Consider the following 23795-nt stretch of genomic DNA (forward strand, 5'->3'; position numbering starts at 1 on the left):
CCATTATTCTATTGTAGATTTATCTTGTTAGCCTTGTAGTGTATAATTTGTATTGTTATCCCCTTTCAAATAATCCACTATGGCCTTAGAACCCAGCGGTTAACTACATATCGGTGTTGTGTCCTCATTTCCCTGCTAGGGTTTAAAGTGTTTAACTGTATAAGGTTTAAGAGTGTATTGATAAGGTGTACGCACTGCGGGTACTTTATACCGTCAGCGCTGCGTAAGGGTTAAGGTCAACATCACTGCATTGCATTACTAACAAGGTTTAAAGTTTGTCAAGAGTGTGTGCGCGCGCTGTGCGTACTGTGTACCCCCAACGCGGCGTGTGTACGCTAAGTCCGTACAACGTACGGGACTCTGTACGCAAATAGCGTACAAAGTGCGTAGCGTGTATATTAAGTCTAGCGGCCGCAGCGGCTCCATGGTAAAAGTGTGTTTAAAGGTATAGCTTTATGGTATAAGATAATATCGACATTATCATGAGAGACTATTGTGGGTCATTCTGACCTGATCGCACGCTGCCGTTCAGCGCAGCAATCAGGTCATCGCAGTGCGCCGGCACATTGCTGATGGCTGTAGTTGCCTAGCAATCGCCTCTGCCTGATTGACAGGCAGAAGGCGGTCGCTGGGCTGGAAGGGGCAGCACGGCTGCGTTTGGCCGTCGTTTTGTGGGTGCAGTCGGCCAACGCAGGCATGGCCGGACCATGCGGGGGTGGTCCACAGTGGCTGCATGACGTCAGACGCAGCCGCTACGGGCCGGGGAGTGATGAGTAGCTCCCGGCCAGCACACAAAAGCTGCGCTGGCCAGGAGCTACTCCTGAAGTGAAAAAGCATCGCCACTGTGTACATCTGCGGGGGGGGGGGGGGGTCCTGACATGCGGGGTGGGCTAGCCCTGTGCTGGGCGTTACTCCACATGTCAGTGTTGCAGGGCTACGATCAGGTCTGAATTAGCCCCATTGTCATTTTGAACATTTGCCTCTATGGCCCTAATTCAGACCTGATTGCTCTGCTGCGTTATCGTACTGCCTGCGATCAGGTCTAAACTGCGCATGCGTATGCACCGCAATATGCAGGCACGTCGCACGGGTACAAAGCGGATCGTCGCTCAGCAAAGGGTTTGTGCGACGGATCCGTTCGCACGGGCATTCGCAAGGAGATTGACAGGAAGAAGGCGTTTGTGGGTGGCAACTGACCGTTTTCTGGCAGTCTCTGGAAAAACACAGGCGTGTCCAAGTGTTTGCAGGGCGGGTTCCTGACGTCAATTCCGGGACCGGACAGGCTGAGGTGATCGCAGCGGCTGAGTAAGTCCTGGGCTGCGCAGAGACTGCACACGATCTGTTGCACAGGTATAATACACTGTCCCTGTAGGCGGTGACTATCTGATCGCAGGGCTGCAAAAATCGCTTCCTAGCCATCAGATCTGGATTAGGCCCTATGTGTCCTAGTAATATATTTTTAACACTTCACAGTGATAAAGAGAGATTACAGAATAAAGTTAAGTACATATCCTTTATTCCATTTTAGATGTCCTACGTTGGGATACAGCGGTCCAAATTATTATTTTGTTGTTACTATCCCCATCATACAGCTAACCAATACTGAATGCTGAGTAATTGTTTAAAATAAATTGATAAGATAAATAAAAAAACAATAAACCTCAAATGGATTTCACACTTTATTTAGTAAACACAATAAAAGTTACGTTTAAAAAACAAAACAATTAATTTTAGATATTTTTTTTCCAAGCGTTCCCTTAACAAAAAGTCTTCTTATCTTCCCAATCTGTTGTTGTATCTGACTCTAGGGAGCGCCACCAACTACTGTACACAGAAAGGGGGGAATTCAGTACGGATTGCAGATTCTGCTAAAAAGCAAAATCTGCAATCCATTCTTTTGAATGCTGAGAGCCGCCCATCGCAGGGCAAGACCGCCCAGCATGCAGAATGGCCTGCCCAGCGATTGCGACCGCACTTTAATTGCTGTCGCAGCAACTGTGGGCGAATCCCCTGCAGCCGCAGCTAGGCTGCGTATGCAGGAGGTCCGCCACCATTCTTTAGGTCGTGACGTCACACGCAACTGTCCTGAAAATGCCGCCAACCCACCCCCATTTTCTCCGTGCTGCCTCCACAACGCTCCATCGCTGGCCCTGCTCGTGAGAGCTTACAATCTAATGACCAGATCGCTGTAGTGTGTTCTAATTCTATGATTTACACAAACAAAAACAAACAAACCACTGAGCGATCTGCGCAGCAATTGTACACTGCCAGCGTGTAAGGTGCAGCTTTCCTAACTGTGACTGATCCACTGATTAGCGGCAGAGTTTTTAAATTGGCCTCAATGTCACTGATATTAGCCAATCACAGTCCTTCCAAAATGCACCTGGAATTGGGTGTAAAGGGTTAACGCGTCTCCACATGGCAGCATTTTGTATGTGATATATTCTTTATAAATGACTATTCAGCCTCCAAACATCAGTAATCCCCATGTGAACGAGTGTGACTGTATACACAAATACTCGCCCCAGAACACTTTAACTAATGAATTTAATAAAACGTCTCCCAGTCGTGTTCCTACGAGGGGCGGAGGGGGGCAGAAAATAAAATGAATCACTTTTTACATGAGCGTTTTTCTACTTGCAAAGCATTTTATTCACATTACTTATTCATAAGTATGAATAATATATGTACAGAACCATGTTCCCAACACTTATTTTGGCTGACAGTCTAGAAAAACACGTCTACGGGCACTGGGAAAGGTGAACCCAACGCAAAATCTCACGTGTCTGAGTAATCTGTTCTGAGCGTGTGTTCTTAGAATAGCGCTGACGGCTCTTTAGTATCCTCTAGCTTAGGATAGGACGTGAGATTTACTGTTCCCACATTTCCGATTTATCGCAATCAGCCACTAACTGTCATCAGTCTCTTTATCAATCATCATCGTCATAGAAATAGAATTTGGACGACAGATAAGAACCACTTGGCCCATCTGGTCTGCCCTTACCGCACATACACGCACATTCTTACATACTAGGGTTAATTATTATCGGCAGCCAATTAACTTACCAGTATATTTTTGGAATGTGGGAGGAGGAAACCCACGCAAGTACGGGGAGAATATACAAACTCCACACAGTTAGAGCCATGGTGGGAATGAAACCCGTGACCTCAGTGCTGTGAGGCAGTAATGCTAACCACTACACCATCCGTACTTGCTCAAACTCATACTTACTGTCCATCTTCTTTATTGATGACCTGTATTGATGAGGCTGGGGTAGCATTGAGACCACCTAAGGTCATATCTGCTGGCACAGTAATGGTCTGCTGTGATAATACTGGGGCAGCCGCTGCACTGAGACCACCTAAGGTCATATCTGCTGGCACAGTGAAGGTCTGCTGTGATGAGTCTGGGGTAGCAGTGAGACAACCTAAGTTCATATCTGCGGGCACAGTGACGGGCTGCTGTGATGAGTCTGGGGTAGCACTGAGACCACCTAAGGCCATGTCTGCGGGCACAGTGAAGGTCTGCTGTGATGAGGCTGGGGTAGCCCTGAGACCACCTAAGGCCATGTCTGCGGGCACAGTGATAGGCTACAGTGATGAGGCTGGGGTAGCAGTGAGACCACCTAAGGTCATCTGGTGGCACAGTGACGGTCTGCTGTGATGAGGCTGGGGTTGCACTGAGACCACCTAAGGTCATGTCTGCTGGCACAGTGACGGTCTGCTGTGATGAGGCTGGGGTAGCCCTGAGACCACCTAAGGCCATGTCTGCGGGCACAGTGATAGGCTACAGTGATGAGGCTGGGGTAGCAGTGAGACCACCTAAGGTCATCTGGTGGCACAGTGACGGTCTGCTGTGATGAGGCTGGGGTAGCCCTGAGACCACCTAAGGCCATGTCTGCGGGCACAGTGATAGGCTACAGTGATGAGGCTGGGGTAGCAGTGAGACCACCTAAGGTCATCTGGTGGCACAGTGACGGTCTGCTGTGATGAGGCTGGGGTTGCACTGAGACCACCTAAGGTCATGTCTGCTGGCACAGTGACGGTCTGCTGTGATGAGGCTGGGGTAGCCCTGAGACCACCTAAGGTCATGTCTGCTGGCACAGTGACGGTCTGCTGTGATGAGGCTGGGGTAGTACTGAGACCACCTAAGGTCATATCTACTGGCACAGTGACGATCTGCTGTGATGAGGCTGGGGTAATAGTGAGACCACCTAAGGTCATGTCTGCTGGCACAGTGATGGTCTGCTGTAGTGAGGCTAGGGTATCACTGAGACCACCTAAGGTCATATCTGCTGGCACAGTGAAGGTCTGCTGTGATGAGGCTGGGGTAATAGTGAGACCACCTAAGGTCATAGCTTCTGGTACAATGATCGGCTGCTGTGATGAGGCTAGGGTATCACTGAGACCACCTAAGGTCATATCTGCGGGCACAGTGACGGGCTGCTGTGATGAGGCTGGGGTCGCCCTGAGACCACCTAAGTCCATATCTCCTGGCAACACATGCAAAGGTGGAACACTTTTTAAAGAACTGCTTGTCTTTAGTTGTTCCTCATACTGAATAGGATGGGTCCCTGTGAGTCTTTTTTCTACTGTCTGTTCCCTTCTGGGTCTCCCTTTCCCTATTTCTCTGCCCTTGTCTGTCCTGCCCGTCCCTTCAGTCTTCTTCTCTTCTACCCCTTGTTGACCCTCAGTCTCCTGCTTATCTCTTTCATTGCCTCTTTCTCCTCTACCCTGCATGGCAAACCTGATATCATCAGATTATAAATACTGCTGTTTTTTTAACCCCCTACAAGTGGTCTAGAACAATGAAGTTTGCCATTTGACATAGGATATATTATACAGCCTGATGACTCTCCCTACCATGCTGACGTCTGGCTACTTGTGTGCACTGACCGCAGCGATTACTTCCCAGCCCCCAGAAGAATTCTAAAAGGCGTCTCAGATTGGTAGAGTTCATCGCCGTTCTTGCCTGTAAAACGTTATATAACATTTCAAAGCTAAATTTAGCATCCGGCCTCTAATTGCTTTATGTAACGTCAACAGAGATTGTGGCTTGTTTGTTTTAATGGTCAACCGAGAAAGTAACAATAGATTTGATATTACAGTTTTCTATTAGAATTTCAGCCTGATACATAGTCTCAGCGATGACATCGCACGTCACCTACATTGTATATTGCGTCTGATCACGGATGTTGCTAACGGGAAACAAGTGATTGCATTTACTCCACATAGTTACACTCTGGTGTATTAGTACATACGGACAGATAGGAAGATCAGACGTGTGGGAACATCATACAGTACCTTCACACGGAATGTGATTCCCTATAAGCAGCTACATTATATAATATGGTCTTATCGCTCAGTTACCGACGCGATCCAGCTGTCATACCAAAATAATAATTCTGTCTACAGTATATGTGGCAGGGCATGCTGGGTTATGTAGTTCCATAGCAGCTGGAGGGCCAGAAGCGGAATAAAGAAAGTACGATTTATGTCCTGGTGTGTAATGTGTCCTGACTGTAAGTATAATGGCGTCACGGGAGATGAGCGTAAATCAGACCTTCACGGTATTTTTACCACCATCCGGCAGCAAAAAAAAGAAAAAGAAAAAAAAAGGGTAAATATTGAATTTTCCTTTAATAAGGAAATAGTTTTGTCTTCCATGTTAAAAGCCTATTAATATATACCCAGAGTGTATGGTAGGTGAATGGCTGCCATATAATATGCTGCGATGCTTTCATAATATCCTCCTGTTTATTGATTGCTTCGTTACTTCAGGATTTAAATGATTCCTTAGTCTGTTTTGATCGTTTATAACATCGCAGTTCCCATAGCAAAATGTTTGCAGGAACTGAATGTTATTATCAGTTGCAGATATTTATGTATGAATTAACATTTCATACAGGATAATTGTGGTGTAACCAGTGGATCTGAGAGGCCGCCACTTGCGTCTCCTGCGCTTTTTCATATATTCGCACAGCGTTGTGTACAGGAACGCAGCGGCGGTTATATTAGTCTCCAAACCTTCAAGCGTTTCCTAACAACTCACCAAGCTTATCAAATTCCAGACCCACCTACGTAACGTTCAGACCTGATCGCAACAGCAAACTTTTTCTCTAATGGGCAAAACCATGGCGGTAATTCAGACCCGATTGCTCGCTAGGTTTTTTTTGCACTGCTGCGTTCGCATAGTCGCCGCCCATAGGTGAGTGTATTTTAGCTGTGCAAGTGTGCGATCACATGTGTAGCAGAGCTGTACAAACAGTCTCTGAGTAGCCCAGGACTTACTCAGTCGCTGCGATCACTTCAGCCTGTCCGGGGCCGGAATTGACGTCAGACACCCGCCCTGCAAACGCATGGACACGTCTGCGTTTCCCCAACCACTCCCAGAAAACGGGCAGTTGCCACCCACAAACGCCTTCTTCCTGTCAGTCTCCTTGCGATCGCCCGTGCAAATGGATTCTTCGCAGAAACCCATCGCTGAGCGGCGATCCGCTTTGTACCTGTGCAAAGCGCCTGCACATGCGGTGCATACGCAGTTCTCACCTGATCGCAGCGCTGCAAAAACCGTTAGTGAGCGATCAGGTCTGAATTAACCCCCATGTGCACTGCAGGTGGGGCAGATGTAACATGTGCAGAGAGAGTTAGATTTGGGTGGGGCGTGTTCAAACTGAAATCTAAATTGCAGTGTAAAAATAAAGCAGCCAGTATTTACCCTGCACAGAAACAATATACCCCACCCAAATCTAACTCTCTCTGCACATGTTACATATGCCCCACCTGCAGTGCACATGGTTTAGTCCATTAGAGGAAGATTTTGCTTTTGCTATCAGGTCTGAATTAGGCCCAATGCCTCCCTATCTATTTACATCCTCTCTGTACAGTCCACACATATATTTTTTTTCTTTCTTCACTTTCACACCCTCCTGACCCTTGGCCATCATTGCTGGGTGATCATATCATACAACCCATAAGAACCTAGCAATCTGTCTGGACTATTATGCAATAGGTAGCATCTATCCTTGTGTATCACACTACTATTTCCTCATAGAGTGTAAGCCTGTGAGCAGGGCCCTCCTACCCCTATGTCGGTCTGTTATTACCCCGTTTGTTCTATTACTGTTGTCCCAATTGTAAAGTGCAACAGAATATGCTGTGCTATATAAGAAACTGCTAATAAATAAATAGAAAATACATTTGTGTCCTCCTCAATCAGGCCTCATGTCAGTGGTTCTCAAACGGTGTGCTGTGGCTCCCTGGGGTGCCTCAGGACACTTGCAGCGGTGCCTCGGATTGGTGGTCCAGGACCAATTAAAATTATTTCTGGTCAATGTAATAGGTAAAACCAGTGCTGGTGGCTGCCAGTCATAAAATACATGGCCAATCAGAAGCAAACCCTGTCCCCCGACAGATATCTGACCCTAAGGATGACATATAAACACAATTTACTTAACTGAATATTTATTTTTAAACTTCTCAATAAGAAATTTTTGGCCTAGGGGCGCCGTGAAAAAATTCTGATACTCCAGGGTGCCGTGATTCCAAAAAGTTTGGGAACCACTGATCTAGGTACAAAATATCAATATTTGTCACCTGTCAATAATTCTGTAGACTAGAGCTGTACAATCACAGAACTTATTTCAGGCTTATCAAATCTGGCACCACCAGAGCTTACAATCTTATTTGCCTAGCATGGGCCAATATAGTTAATAGCTAAAAATTAATCGAAATTTCAACATTTAATTGCAGACGTCTCCTCATTCACCTAGCGTTTACGTTCTGTATTGTGTGTGACTCTCGGAGACTCTTAGTTGCTCCGGGACCAGTATTGATTCACGGTCCTTTGTACTTTTTCCTGCATTTTGGGGGTTATTCAATCCCCTGCGGCTAATTGTTACGCCGGAGCAATCCAGTAGGATGTCCGGTTAAAAACAGCAAAATTGGGGTTCACACGTGGGAAAACCCAGTTTTTTTAGGCAAAGGAAAAAGGATATTTAATTGAATAGCCTTTCCTCCGCTGCGGGGATGTTAGCCGGCAATTAGTCTGTGGCTAATTGAATTACCATCCCCGATGCTATCCAATTAGCGGGAATTTTGTAAGGCGAAGCCATACCCGCGATAAGCATCCTTTTTTTTTTGCCAATCTTGGCCAGGAAAATACATAAGGTCCGCGACTTTTTGTAGATTCTATGCGGATAAGTGCGATAAAGGACATTTTTTTCAGGCGGAAAAATGGAGCTAAATGGATAGCCTGAAAAAAAAATCTGCGCAAACAAAAAGAAAAAGAGGTAAATACTGTAACTAAATTGCAAAAGAATTGGTATAAAGGGGGTAACTGCGTTTTCGCACAGTGGGCAATCAGGTCTGTACTGTGCATATGTATGCACCGCAATGCACCGGCGACTGCACCGGGCATCAGTGCATAGCGACGGGATGGTGCGAAAAAAGCGATCGCACGGGCGATCACAAGGTGACTGACAGGAAGAGGGCATTTGTGGGTGGCAACTGACCGTTTTAGAGGAGTGTCCGTGAAAACGCAGGAGGGACCAGGCGTTTGGAGAGAGGGTTTCTGACCTCAGCTCCGGCCCCGATCATCGCAGCGGCTGAGTAAGTCCTGGGCTGTGCAGAGACTGCAGAAACTGGTGTTTTGTGCAGTTCTGCTACACATGCGATTGCGCACCTGGACTCAGCTAATACCCTCCCCCTGTAGGTGGCGACTACCTGATCGCAGGGATGCAAAAAACACACCCTAGCGATGAGGTCTGAATTACCCCCAAAGTCACATACCGATATGGAGTGCAAGGCTTGGCGCGGGTCACTCGTGTCTGACCTTTGTTGGCTTTGTAAACAGATTAGCGACTTAGTCTCACACAGAAGTAGATGAAGCGCCAGCATCAGTAGTCAGGGTATACCTGCTGTATACTTGTGTGGCATTAGTAATGTGAATAAGCCTCTGGTGGGACGCTTGATGTTTCTACGCCATGTGGAGTGTCAAGCGGGGGTATTTGGGGATAGGTGTATGGGCACCTCAGTATTCAAGTGATGTTTTTATACTGTAGGAGCAGCATAGGATTATAAAGAGAATAGTAAGTGTCAGCTTTTCCCACGTTATCCTGCAGAGAGTCTCTATCTGTAACTACGTCCACTTCAGAAGAAAATATTTTCAAGAATATTTCACTCACGTTAGAGATATCGTTTGAAGAATCACTTTTTCCATAATACCCCTGTGCTTGGCACCGCACTACACACGGTAGGGCTCACCCCCTCATACTGTACAGAAATAGGAAGACCACCCATTTACACCCTGCACAATGGAATTCCGTCATTTGGAATTTGCCAAATGAAGACGATTAGGGTACAAAATACATTTCTCCGCATGATTTCTCGTTTCTCTCTCTCTCTGTCTTTTATATATATATATATATATATATATATATAGACAGGTTGAGTATCCCATATCCAAATATTCAGAAATACGGACTTTTTTGAGTGAGCGTGAGATAGTGAAACCTTTGTTTTTTGATGGTTCAATGTACACACACTTTGTTTAATACACAAAGTTATAAAAAATATTGTATTAAATGACCTTCAGGCTGTGTGTATAAGGTGTATATGTAACATAAATGAATTGTGTGCTTAGATTTAGGTCCCATCACCATGATATCTCATTATGGTATGAAATTATTCCAAAATACGGAAAAATCCAATATCCAAAATACCTCTGGTCCCAAGCATTTTGGATAAGGGATACTCAACCTGTGTGTATATATATATATATATATATATATATATACATACATACAGTATATAGGTATTGAAAATAAGGACTCTTAGGCAAGTTTTCCGGTAAAACACAGTGGGGTAAATTTACTAGGGTTGGAGATTTTTAGTACTGGTGATGTTGCCCATGGCAACCAATCAGATTCTACTTACCATTTATCTAGCTTCTTCTAGCAGATAGTAGATATAATCTGATTGGTTGCTATGGGCAACATCACCAGTTCTAAAATTCTCCCACCTTAGTAAATTTACCCCAGTGTCTTTACTGGCATCATACACTGGACACAGCACGCACAGGCTTGGGCCTGGTCACACAGGTACATAACAGTTATTCTGCTGCAACAACCTGTGTCTATCATCCGCCATGCTCTCCTGGCACAGCCAGAATCCACAGTCCCTGGCAATGCAAAACAGCAGCCTACTCTCTGGCCTCTAACAGGCATCAGTGCCCAGAACTCTGGCTGAATGGGAGTTTTAAACTCTACCTGTTCTCTGGTGCTGAGTTCCTGCTGGATCTGGGCAACCCACAAAACCTGGAAATCCAAATCTCTACTGAAGCTGCAGAACGTGCCCAGCTTGTTTTCTTCTCCCTTGGAGGAAGCTGACCCCACAGAAATGTGGGCAGTTGTGGTAAGACATAAGCCCTCTCACCACATACCCCTCACCTCCCTCTTGGCTTTTCCAAGCTTGGGGAAGTGCAGTTTTCTCTTTGCGACAGCTGAAACCATCCAGCTTTTTCACACTTTCCAGATGGGAACCACTTCAGTTATGGAGCTTGGCCTGTGGCAGGCTACCATTCATGACATAGCGGCTGACTCCTGTCGTGTAATGGTGGCCATCAGTGACGCTTCACAACCATCAATGTTTTTAACCTGGTGGTGATTTTTTTCCAGTTTAATATCATGGCAGCCAAGGGGTCACCACTGTTGCTTGCCTCGTTACTATGTGATGTTGGTCCTGCCGCATTTGTCACTAGGCGTCAGTTCTCGTGTGTCTGCGCAGTCTAATTCATGCACACAAGCATACTGTATCAGTATCAGCAATAGCGCAATGGTTAACAAACACTAATTCCATGCCACAGTTAAACATGTAATGATGGTAGCAATACAGGAACAATTTGAACCGTCTTTTCGACGGCTATTCCAACTGTCGGGTGCTATGTTATAGAATTTCAATTCTGCAGTTGCCTGGGGTGCTCAATGTTCTTCAGGGCCATCATTAAAAATGTCAGACCCCAGTACAGAGACACCAGTCCAGGGATGCTCCGTGGAAGTCATTGAAAAGGGGAGGCGGAGAAACGCGTTAAAGACCAGATTCATTGCTACACACTGGGTCCGGTGAATTTAATTGACAAAGTTCTATATGTAAAGTGGATACTTTATTAACGTCATTGAACTTCTAATTATTATTGGGACATTTGTACAGTATGTAAATTATTTTGCAGGCTTAATAAACTGAGGACACACCAACGCCATTTCTTAGTATATAGTCTAACAGGTGTGGTGTGTAGGGTTGACAGTAACTAGGTGAACAGGGATGCTAGATCGGCAGGGTCTCTAGGTCGACATGATCTAGGTCGACAGGTCAAAAGGTCGACATGAGTTTTTCATGGTTTTTTTGGTGTCGTTTTCTCCGTACAATGACCGGGAAGCCCAATTAGTGCACCGTGTCCCCTCGCATGGCTCGCTTCGCTTGCCAAGCTTTGGGCAAGGTGCCTCAGTCCGCTACCGCTGCGCTCTGCACAGGTTACCGTTCCCAATTGTAGTCCACGTGGATCGTTAAGTATGAAAAAGTAAATAAAAAAAGACCTGTTCTAGGTCGACCGTTTGACCTGTCGACCTAGAGACCCTGTTGACCTAGAAAACCTATTGACCTAGTTACTGTCAACCAATAGTGGTCGACCTAGAGACCGGATCCCAGTCTAACATTTTTTTTTTTTCATTTTGAAATCCTCTGAATAATTTACATAATTTGCATTTTAAAATCAAGCTTGATAGGTACAACGGTAAAATTGTAATTGGTGTCTATTGAAAGTGACAACTTTTATGTCCTGTACATTACGGAGCGGCCAATAGGCGAAGCAAAAGTGGGTTTGCATAAAATGCATCCCGTGCTGACCGCTAGGAAGACGCAGAAACGCAGCCGCATCTCCAGGAGTAAGCCAGACACATATTCCTCCATGGCACATTTGGGGGATCCTTAATATTTGCGGGTATCCACCCCAAAAAGTCTGTTTTTCGGGGAATATCCTGCAAATATTGTTTAATAAATATGCTTCAGGACTATTCCGGTTCCCAGTGAGTAATTGTGGGGCTCAGTGAGTATGAGCCCCGGACGGCTGAGCTCTGTCATTGCTCTTACCGTGCGATGATTTTGTGCAGCCGGAAGCCAACAGTAACATATCTCTATCCCGGTGACTGATGGCGCTGCGCGTTTCCTAAGGTGACCTTAATAAAAGTGTGCTCCGAGGAAAGAGCGCTGACAAATGGCTCTGCAGATCGGAAACATTTATTGGGTAATTGATGCTCGTAGAGATAAACTTTCCATATCGCACGCGTCCTTCTCTCAGACTCCAGGTTTAAGTAGTATTGATCCCTCTAAGCCCAGGAGCTCGCTGCAGCGCGTTCCGTACAAGGTGTTTATCCCTCATTATCGGCCTTTACAGCCAAATATAAACCACTTTCTCAGTATCGACCTCAGAGTCATTATACAATGTGTTGTCTGCCCTAAATACTGTATAAGTCATGACTCCCAATATCCCACTTTCCACGGGACAGTCCCACTTTCTAGGTACCAGCCATCCCACCATGGGGCCACAGTGTCCTGCGGGGAGGGGGTGGGGGATGATTGGGGGGGGGAGAGCTGTCGTGTGATCTGCATCTAGTCACTGTACGGGGGGAGACTGGGGGCAGCGCAGAATCTCCGCGAGTGCTGCGCACCTCCCCCCCACAGTGATGAAGATGAAGGGAGGGGGGGGGATTTGCGCTCACCAGGCTATTCGATCATCTATCAGCATATGTGTGATCTAGGTTCCCAGTTTCCTTCTCCAGGACCCACAAATGAAAGTTTGTTATATTTATTTAAAATGCAGAAAAAAATATATATATTTAAAAAAAAAAAAATAAACCAGAAAAAATCTGCTTTGTTTTAATAATAATAATGTATTTGTTTTACCCTGTGGGCACAGTCCGCTAGTAGCGGCCCCAGGGGATACTGTCATTAGATATGAGGAACTAGATGGGGGTTTGAGGTAGGATTAGGGTAATCAACAGGGACGTAACTGGAACTTCGTGGGCCCCATAGTAACATGTCGAAGGGGCCCCCGTCCCAAACCTTCTAGAGAGCCACCTCTAGTGCCCTAGTTAATATTATGCCCCATAACAGCGCCTCCTACCTGCCAATCACCTACCTTATGGCATCTCTAAACTCCTCTGCTCTACGGGGGGAGTGGGAGCGTGATGTGCCTGGAAATGTTATTCTACATGTGACTCTCATGTGTGGTGCAGTCATGGTTCCTGCGGGGTCCGCGCACCTGTCACATTGGCTATATATGCAGATATATATTTGCCTGGTACTCATGTTACGAATAAATCCTCACTGTGGGGCAGATGTATTAACCTGGAGAAGGAATAAGGAAGTGATAAACCAGTGATATGTGCAAGGTGATAAAGGCAGCAGCCAATCAGATCCTAACTGTTAATTTACATATTGGACCTGATTGGCTGGTGCCGTTATCACCTTGCACATATCACTGGTTTATCACTTCCTTATGCCTTCTCCAGGTTAATACATCTACCCCTGTGTCCGCCGTTGCTAAATAATCGTGAGTTCGGCGTTACTGTGACGCATGCGCAGTACAAAAAGCCGCTCAACTGCGCAAACACTGGCGCTGCGTCTGCGCTTACTTCTGAGTCAGGACCGCTGAGTGGATTTTGTCTCTCTGTGGATTGTTTATACTGCACTTAGAGCTTTTCCTTATAATATTCTAAGTAAAGTTCAAACTATGGCAGCGTTTAGTAACATTACACGTGCCTGGCTGATTACCTTATAGCCACAGACGTAAAATAAAACAGCAAGTGCCATGAAGCTAGTCCAGTTATTACGCTATGGCTCTGTAAGTCTCCCTGCACTTAGCAATTATCTGCAAACTAATGTCCGTGGTGTTAGGATTCCAGATCCCCCGCGGAAGCGCATCCAGTAAGAGCCGAGTGACTCAGGTATTACAGCTGCACTTTTCTCAATGTCCATATAATTATACTCTTTAAATCACCATCCAGTCCCCTGAGCGAATTTCCCATCCGGCGCTGCACTGGAGGATTTACAGGTTCAAAGAGAAATCAAAGGAAAGAGACCCACCGGGGACAGTGTGGGCACAATCCCCTCTATATTCGTCTGTGTATATATATATATATATATATATATATATGTGTGTGTGTGTGTGTGTGTGTGTGTGTGTGTGTTGTGACGGGAGTCACATAGTCGGAGTATAATCCCACACACTTTAATTCCACCTCAGGCAGGATACAGCTTTTGTGGGTCAGGTCTTACAAGCAGTATTTAAAACAGCAGTGTAATATTCCAAGTTCTGGTAATCACAAACAGTGCATATATTCCAAATGACTCCTAATGTAACCCTAGACTCCCATCTATCGCCTGGGCACTTTCTGCCATCAGGAGCAATGACCTACTGAAACAAACATTTTTAAAGGTGGTAGACAAGTTGAAGTGATTAGCCCATCTGTGGCTTAAAAGAGACCAAGCTAAAACCTGGACTGGATTCCATTAGACCTGCTGCTGCTGCTCCCTGTCACTATATCTATCTATCTATCTATCTATCTATCTATCTATCTATCTATCTATCTATATATATATATATATATATATAAAGAGTGATAAAGATGATGTCATGGCATTGGAATGCAATGAAAGTTGGTCTAAGCTCTGACCCCTCCCACCAGTGTCAGTGATGTCACCGCCAGAGAGTTTCCAGCATAACACACGCCTACACTCTCCTCGTACTCGTTACTTTTCATTCTCATTACATACTGTAGCACCTCTCGATGATCTAAAGTTGGGGTTAACAACAGAATTGAATGCTCGTGGTACAGTAATCCGTTCCACCATGTATGCCTTCTTAGGATCTCGATATTGCAATCACTTTTCTAACCTCCTTAACATCCTCCTACATCTGTGTGTAGCGGCTAAAAATATTTTATTAAGAAAATGATATAAATACCAGTAATAAAAGCTTATAAACAATACAGGAAAAGTAGACTCTGCGTCCTCTCTGCGGGCTGTGCTGCGCAAACTCCGCCTCCTTGTGTTAATGTCTATCGCTACTTCCAGCCAGTCCTGCTGCTTTGTAGTGCCACCTACTGTACTAATTCACTTACTGTACCTACTCATACAGAGAGCGCTGCCTGATTATTGTTTAAGACTATAGAAAGCACTGCCCGGTATGGGAAGTCATATCCCTGGCACAGTCTTTGAACGAAACGCGTAGCGTAGCCTCCTCTGCAATTTCACTCTGGTTCCGTCTGCCCGGTCACTATTTATTGGCTCTAGAAACTCCAGGAATTGCCATTTCCAAAATACCGACACAGTCAAAATACCGACATTCATTATACTGACATGTTCAAAATGCAGAAATAGTCAGAATACCGACATTTGAAGTGACGACATGTCAAAATGCCGACATGCGTGTTTAAGGAATTTTTGCCCAAAAACAGACTTGTTCATACCTTACCATCCCAGTGGACCTAAAGGGGGAATATACCGTGCCCGAAGGGGACGAGGTACACTTACACAGTGTCCATGTCAACACTGACACTTAAAAAACTCATGTCGGTATTTTGAAATGTAGACATTTTGATTGTCATATTGTGGTTATGTCGGCATTTTGAACATGAATGTCAGTATTTTGACCGTGTCGGTATTTTGACTGTCAGTCAATAGCTGTCTGGATTATGACCTTCGGTAAATTATACAGAACCCGTTCCACCATATACAAACTGCATGTTATACTGTATCTTCATGTGAACGCTGAAGTTGAACTTTGAACTTCCAGCACAAGTAATGTTTTCTCCAATTACATTTTTTGTTGTTGTATAAATACTATAAAACGTAGCCGTTAAAGCTAAACTTGGTAGAACGCATGATTTACGGTTTAATGGGTGTTATTCCGAGTTGATCGCTAGCTGCCGTTGTCCGCTGCGTAGTGATCATTGAAAAAAAACGGCTAATCTGCGCATGCGTATGCACCGCAGTGCGCACGTGCGTCGTACGGGTACAAAGTCCTTTGTGGTTTTGCAGTGGATCTAGCGACGATTCCAATCGCACAGCCGAACGCAAGGAGATTGACGGGAAGTGGGAGTTTCTGGGTGTCAACTGACCGTTTTCTGGGAGTGTTTGGAAAAACGCCGGCGTGGCTGGGCGTTTTTGGGCGGGTATCTGACGTCATTACTGTGTCACTCGTCCCAGCAATCATCGCTCAGGATAAGTAACTACAGGGCTGGTCTTGTTTTGCACAAAATGTGTTTGCTGCCGCTCTGCTGCACAGGCGTTCGCATTTCTGCAAAGTGAAAATACACTCCTCCGTGGGCGGCGACTATGCGTTTGCACGGCTGCTAAAAACTGCTAGCGAGCGATCAACTCGGAATGACCCCCAATGTCGTTTTAAATGCCAGCTGCAAAGTTGATGGCTATAAAATGCCAGCGGGCAAGACGTGAATTCCAGTTATGAATTTCAGTATTTTTCTGATTGAATTTGGATTTTTAATTTGAATATTGACCATGGTTCAAATATTTTACGCATCTCTAGAAATGCGCCCCGTCCGGTGACTAACATGTACTAAAATTCCAGAAACCTTCTTTCATCCTCAGTAATTACTGTCATTTTCTGGATACAGATGACTTGTGTTTAAAGGGAGGCCAATTATTCAATGAGCAAATGTGGAAGAGAATATCTGTACGAGGAAAAAATAAGCCTATCTGCCGCTCCATTAAATCCAAGAGCCGTCCGCATTCCGTGTTTTCTCACCTTGCCTATTTGTTTGTCTTCCATGAGAACGAAGAATAATGATGAGCCTAATTTGCTTTTTAAATAGATCATTTCTTCTTCTTTTTTGTTATGTTTGTGTGTTTTTTAAATATCTGACTCATTTTCTATCATCCATCCGAGCTACTGGAAATAAACGTAGCTCTAACTTGCATAAAACAACTAGATAGAAGATGTCATTCCGCTGTATAAATCCACAGAGGAATACGTCCTAATTGGTGCGTGCACTGAAGCAGTAATGTAATAAAAGCGTATATGAGGCATGCTGACAAATGCAGTAAAAATGCTGGGATGCGGTGAAAATACAGGATATACTGGTAATTATTAGAATGAGTCCAGGAAGTGGGAAAATATCTCCTTTACTATCTAGATGGGTGACAGCAGATGAAGACGTATTGCGCTGGCTAATCTCTCCTGTTAATGGTTTATTCTCAGGATACAACTGTCCTTTTTACTGTCCTGGTTTTTTCCCCCCATCAGCATGTTCTGGGAGCATGTGCGAGGCATCGACAAGTCTTTAGGGCCCAATACACTAATGCGACATGTCCGTCTGACATGTCGCAGGCGATCACCACGTCAGCCTCCCGGGGGGCAGAATCGTCCAAGATACATCGTAAGCTGTCCTTTTGCATACCATGTATCTTGGGCGATCCCAGCCACGCCTACGGAGTCGGACGCGATTGAATGTGCAGCACATTCAATCTGGAGGATCCGGTCCGATGCTCACGGGAACGCTCATCGGATCGGAAACACCTCCAAAATGCCCGATTTCATCCGGAAATTGGGCCGAATGCCCAAAATCAGATGAAATTGGGCATTATCGTCCTAGTGTATGGGGCCCTTTACTGTGAAATAATATTCTCTAAAGTTATTACTGATCTGCGGCTCCTTCTGTTATATAGTGTCCTCTAATTCTAGAATGCAACATTTTTATATGGGGTTGTCCAATTTTTTGGCAACCTCTTACTTTTATATGCTGCCCCTCTGTGTAGAAGTTTCGTAAAAGGTCACTCACTTAAAGTCCCACTAGAGGGCGACACTGTGAGTAGAGTCTGAGGTGGTCCCATTGGTAGATCTTTGCTGAAGGTGATGGTTATTGTACTTGGTGGTGTTGATGACGGTGATGGTCACGGCAATGATGGTGGCATATGGTGGTTAAAGTGATGGTTGTGTTGTCGGAAATATTGTGGAGGAATCGTTGATGACAGCAATTATGATGGTTTTGGTGGTGGTGATGGCAATGAGGATGTTGTTGGCAGTAGCGATGATGTGGAGTTGGTGTTGATTGTGGTGTTTTAAATGATTATGGGGTCGGTGGGGTGTTGATGGTGATGATGGTGGTGTTGATAGTGATGATGGCAACAATGGTGGCATTGATGGTGTTGGTGGTGGTCCCGGTGATGGTGGGGTTATAAAGTAACAACAAGGTGGTGGAGATTCTTTGACAGGTCTATATCTTGTTAGGACAGAGTGATCATTGCCAGATTCTAATTGCTTGTTGACACCAAATTAGAAGGCCTTGTGACAGTGAGCATTCCATGAAGGAGACGGCAGAGACAGTTGGGCCAGAACAAAAAGGTCGTCAGACTGTTGGACAAAAGAAAGCCAATATATATGTTAGCATTGCATTCAACTGATGGGAATATTAGTGAGAAATTGCACCATTGTTAAGTTGATCTAATCACTTTACCAACAGTCTTTTGCCATCCTAATGTTGAGTTAATGACTTCTGGTGAGATGTATCAAGCCTTGGAGTGAGACAAAGTTGAGAAGTTGCCTATAGCAACCTGTCAGCTCTAACTGTCATTTGAAACACCGTGCTAGATAAATGATGACTAGAAGCTGATTTTTTTTTTTTTGCTTTAGGCAACATCTCCACTGTATCGAAGGTTTGGTACATCTCCCCCTAATACACAACATATACATATATCTTCCAAAAATCACAATATATTTCCCCCCTTGTAAATGCATAAATAAGTATCGCAGAGCTTAAACCTTTTCCGTACGCTATATGTAGCTCAGCCAATGCTTCATACAGTCACATTTCGGATGTACACTCATGTGACTTCCGCACTTATTTTATTTCCCACAGAGATATTGACTTGTCTGTGACGTTTGCTGAGGATATTTCTGCCGGTATCTGGTTATCATCACTAAACCTGGACTCTGCGGATTGGCTTGATGCCCAAATGATGGCAAATATAGTTAGGGGTCATGGTCTGTCCAGCTGACCAACCTAGAACATGACATTGTATCCCACGTGTCTGTCGCTGTGCCAAGTGGACGGATGTATGAGAAGCTTTACCCGGACATCACTTGCAGAAGTAGCGATACACTAGTTTCCTCCTTATTTGGAGGATTATTTTGTGACACAGTGGTTATAAAAACCCTACACGCCCTAATTGAAATTAGATTTTGGCTCTGCTAAACCACTTTCAATTCTTTAATATTGCTGAGGCATACCTACCAGCTGTACCGATTTATGCGGGATAGTCCAGATTCTATGGAAGTGTGCCACTGCCCCAACAAGGACAGAAGAGGACATATCTGTAGGGCGCTACTATTGGGCATAACTAACTAGGGCACTGCTATGGGGCACAACTATGGTTCAGAAAATGAACTAGGGTACTAATATGGAACATAACATTAACGCCTGCTGCAGAGAGGTGTCTCCAGAAGCATTGGGACAGAGGCCTCTTAAATGTTGCTATGGGGAAAAAGTTCTGGCTGCACCCCTGCTTACACCACGACCTTTGGTGGGAAGTTCTGCTCACTGCGAACAAGGGTGGGATTTATCAAGCCTAGGACCGAGATAAAGTGGAGAAGTTTCCCAAAGTAACCAATCCGCATCTGTCATTACATAGACTGTGCTAGATAAGTGACAGAAGCTGATGGTTGCTATGCTAAACTTCTATCCAAGTCTTGATACAACTCCCCCAAAACCCCAGCCCTGTTGTTTTCTGGTAGTGTCCCTATTGGCAAAAATGAAATCTTGTGAACTGTGGATGAGGCAAATTGTAACTTCTCTTATAAGCTCACAACTCTCTGAAATGTTACAGACGGATATTTATTGTAGACTTACGCTTAAACCCCAAGATAAGGTAGTCTGGGGGTGTCTCAGACAGTCTTCTCACCGACTGCGGCAGAGTCGTCTTGTTCATTTTCTAAATGTCTTTCTATGCTAGATAGAACATCTAAATTGCATGTTATTGTAACTTATCTGGAAGAAAATTGAAAGAGATCAAATTAAGTTTCCCAACTTTAGTAAAGTTTCTCTCTCTCTCTCTCCCCCCCCTCTCTATTTCTCTCGCCCCTCTCTCCCTCCATCTTTCTACCCCTCCCTCTTTCTTTCTTTCTTTCTTTCTTTCTTTCTTTCTTTCTTTCTTTCTTTCTTTCTTTCTTTCTTTCTTTCTTTCTTTCTTTCTTTCTTTCTTTCTTTCTTTCTCCACCCCTCCCTCTGTCCCTCACTCTCGTCCCCTCACTCTTTCTTTCTCAGTGTGGCCGGAGACCCTGTCAGCCACAGGGACAATGGCGGCCGCAGCACTGAAGGGGTTGACCCTCCGTGCCTGGCACCATTTTACAGAGACAATGGGCCCTTGGCGCCACTTTTATATGAGCACTGGCGCTAGGCGCCATCTTTGAACCCCCTGGTGTGCTGCGCTGGGGGAGAAGGGGGAGCTGCTGCAGCCGGGAGACCTGTTCCCGCTGCAGAGCTCAGTTTACGACCGCCGCGGTCTGGAAGCTCTGCGGTGAATGCTACGCTGCACACAGGGGGACCGGGCTACCGGTGCACAGCAGCAGGGGGTTGTTGTGCCACACTGGGGGATTGGGTGCGCCAGTTGTATCACACGGAGGGCGGCAGCGGGGCATATAAAAGTAATCCCCTGCTGCAGCCAGCTCCCCAGTCCTCAGCAGCGCCAGGAGAGCCCTAGCAGTCAGGCTGCAGGGCTAAGGGAGCCCAGTGCTAAATGCTGGGCACAAAACAAAAATGTTCAAAATATAATCAAAGTGTATGTAGCACTGAGCTGGGGAGAGCGGATCTCCCAGCTGCAGTGCATGCTATGGGTAGAGCCTGGGCACAGGTTCAGTGTATATTTATAGAAATACAGTATGTACAGTGTATTTGAATGTATTTAAAGTGAAAATGCACTTACTAGCTGATGTGTCCCGAGGGGGGGAATCCAGGACTCTGTGCAGGCTGCTGGATTCCCCCAGCCCTCTCCCACAAAAGCGGAATGCCTTCCCAAGTAGCCTCCAATCTGGGAGCTGCATGGAAAGATAGCAGGAAAAAATCAGCTTTAAAACAAGCTGAGTATTTTCGTGGAGCTCCATAGGGATCCTCCTCGGTGGGCAGAAAACCCTGGCTGGAGATCTGGGCTACCCGTCTCTGGAGCTTGAATCCAGGCTAGAGATGGTGAGCTGGGACCCCGGGCAGTTTTCTGGAAGTAATTTAGGTGGGAAAACTTTCCACAACCCTAGACTGACTGACTCTGGGTGGACACCAAAGCTCCTGGAGGTCAAAGGAGAGTGACCACTCCCCACGTTCCATAGAGGACAATGTTAAAGGTGAGCATGCCTTGTCATGCACAGCACATGATTAAACAATAATTGGTTGGAAACAACATGGTGGCTTTACCCCCTGTGGTATTGTGTATTGGAGTAAGATAAAAGGAGGACTACTGCCCGGTGTAAATTGTATTATACCATCTTCTTTCTGCTGTAAACATCTTGCTGTATTATATCCCCTGGAAGAGTTGTCTTTAGAACTATTGCAAATAAACAACTTTGGCCTCAAGACTACCGCTTCATCTTGTGACCAGCAGGGGTATGCCAAACATAGCCCCGTTCTCCGTCTGTTCAGGGTAACCCTGGTGTCCCCAAGCTCCGCCTTCCACCAGCTACCGTGCAGAGGCTTGGTCAAGCGACCAGTGGGGTTCAGTCAACGCCACACAGGTGTGGTAAAACCTGCGTGTTGATGCATTCAGAGCAGAACCGTGGTTCCAGACGCCACGGGAAGTAGGAGTCTGGTGTTGGCAGCTTTGTACCCGCCCACTGCGCAGTGGGTGGAGTCAGTAACAGGCGGTTACTGACGGTAAGCGGGAATCCCCTAATTGACCTAAACCCATTCCGTGACCGTGGGACGCAAGTCAGTGAGGGCTTAGGAAGCGTCTGGTCACACTCTCTCTTTCTCTTCCCCTTCTTCCTCTCTATCCCCACACTTTCTCTCTCCCTTTTCTTTCTCTCTCTCACTTCTCTGTCTCCTCTCTCTCTCTTTCCCCCTCTCTCTATCCTCCCCCTCTCTGTCTCCCTTCTCTCTCTCTCTAAGACATTTAATTCATTGGTAAGTGGAGCGAGACCTCAGCATTGAGAATGAATACATTTCCTATCACCTTGATGGAAACACCCTCCCTTTCTCGCCGTATCTATGAACTTCACACCATGAAAACACATCTCGCTTCTTTCAGGAAGAAGAGTCATTTGTGGTTTGTGGTCTGTGGAAGAGACGCAGCGTTGATCTTATCGTTTTGTTGCAGTCTTGTGTATTTGTCTCCTTTGTTCATTATGTCCCTTCCGCAGCGCTATGCGGCCATTCCCTGACTGTTTGTTTGCTAGGTTATAATTGGCTAGCGTATAAGAAATTCAATTTTTATCTCTGGAAACTTTCCCAGGCTGACATTCAGGGGCTGTGTAAGACGTGACATATAGAGAGGGGACTCTGCTATAGAAATCATTATCTGCACACAAAGGTCAGGGTGGGAGAATACGTGCTGCGCAGCCATGTGATTGGTTCATTGGTTGCATTATCCTAAATATCTCACTTACGGAATAACTTCCTCCGCCCTGTAGAATTCTTGCTCTGTGTCTAAATAGCTTCTGTCTGAGACATGAGGTGACTTTATTTGTTCAGCGTGTAGGGGCCAATTCATTCTGGCGGTACCCGCAAATTAAGTATCCCCAATCTGTATGAACGATGGACAGCAGCAAATATCTCCATTCCCTTCCTATGGGGGTTGTGAAGCTGTCAGGCTTACTTTGGCATTTCGGAGCGTAGCCCCACCGCTGATGCTATCTGCAGCCTATAGTAGCCTATCTTGCATAAATATGCACTGCGCTGTCAGAAGTTTAGTCCCTATTGCAGCACTTTGCATGCCCATTTGCCATTTTTGCCCCTTACTTTTGAAAGGTTAGCTAAACACTTTGGCCCACAAACATAAAATAATAATTCCCACTGCAGTCATCTTAGGACATGAGGTATAAAGGTTGCCCTGCTCTAGCACACCTTGCTAGGTGATTGTTGGGGATGTTGACGTTGAAGCCCGCCCTCACGTTGCTCGAACACTTCCCTCATTCAATAATGAAATTGTTCAGCTGCGCTCCTCGCAGAGATTGCGTTCGGTGACCATACTGTAACTGTCAGATTTCTGAACAAAAATATTGCAATTAAATCGTATTTTCCTGATTTCGGCATTGTCACGAGATTGAGTTTCCAGATGAGCGGCCCCATACCCATGCTATTCATCCTGGTCATTTCCTATCTAATTAAACGCATTATCTCCTGTTTGTCTTGCAGCGTGCGCACGGATGTGGGATAATATAACGTGCTGGCCAGCCGCCGAGGAAGGTGAAGTCGTTTACGTTCGCTGTCCCGAATACTTTGGTCTGTTTTCCAATACAGAAGGTGAGACTGATATATCCCTCATGATCGTGTGTCACATGTCGTCATCTCTCCAATATATCATGGCTGTAGCTTGTGGTCGCAGAGAGAATCCATTGGGTCATTCGCCAAGATGCGCTTGGTGACCGTGCAGCGTGACAGTGTGATAGGAAGCTGTCGTTATTCCAGCCTCATCTACAGTAACCCAGGGCTCTCGCTGCAGAATCGCACTGGTTCACTGAGGTAATGGCTGCTACTGACAGAAAGTGTCTCCCAGACAGAAGTTTTGTCTCAGTGTAG

The 23795-nt window shown here is 45.6% G+C and overlaps 1 protein-coding gene across 1 annotated transcript in view; it reads left to right on the forward strand.

The window, feature by feature from the left end:
- LOC134928620 (vasoactive intestinal polypeptide receptor-like) overlaps positions 1–23795 on the forward strand; it is a 279693-nt gene that overhangs the window by 103070 nt on the left and 152828 nt on the right. Inside the window, exon 3 of the mRNA XM_063924545.1 lies at positions 23412–23519. Coding sequence (XP_063780615.1) covers positions 23412–23519 — 108 coding nt within the window. The remainder of the gene's footprint in view (positions 1–23411; positions 23520–23795) is intronic.

This window comes from Pseudophryne corroboree, chromosome 5 (assembly GCF_028390025.1).
Source record: "Pseudophryne corroboree isolate aPseCor3 chromosome 5, aPseCor3.hap2, whole genome shotgun sequence".
In the NCBI taxonomy this organism is placed as follows: Eukaryota; Metazoa; Chordata; class Amphibia; order Anura; family Myobatrachidae; genus Pseudophryne; species Pseudophryne corroboree.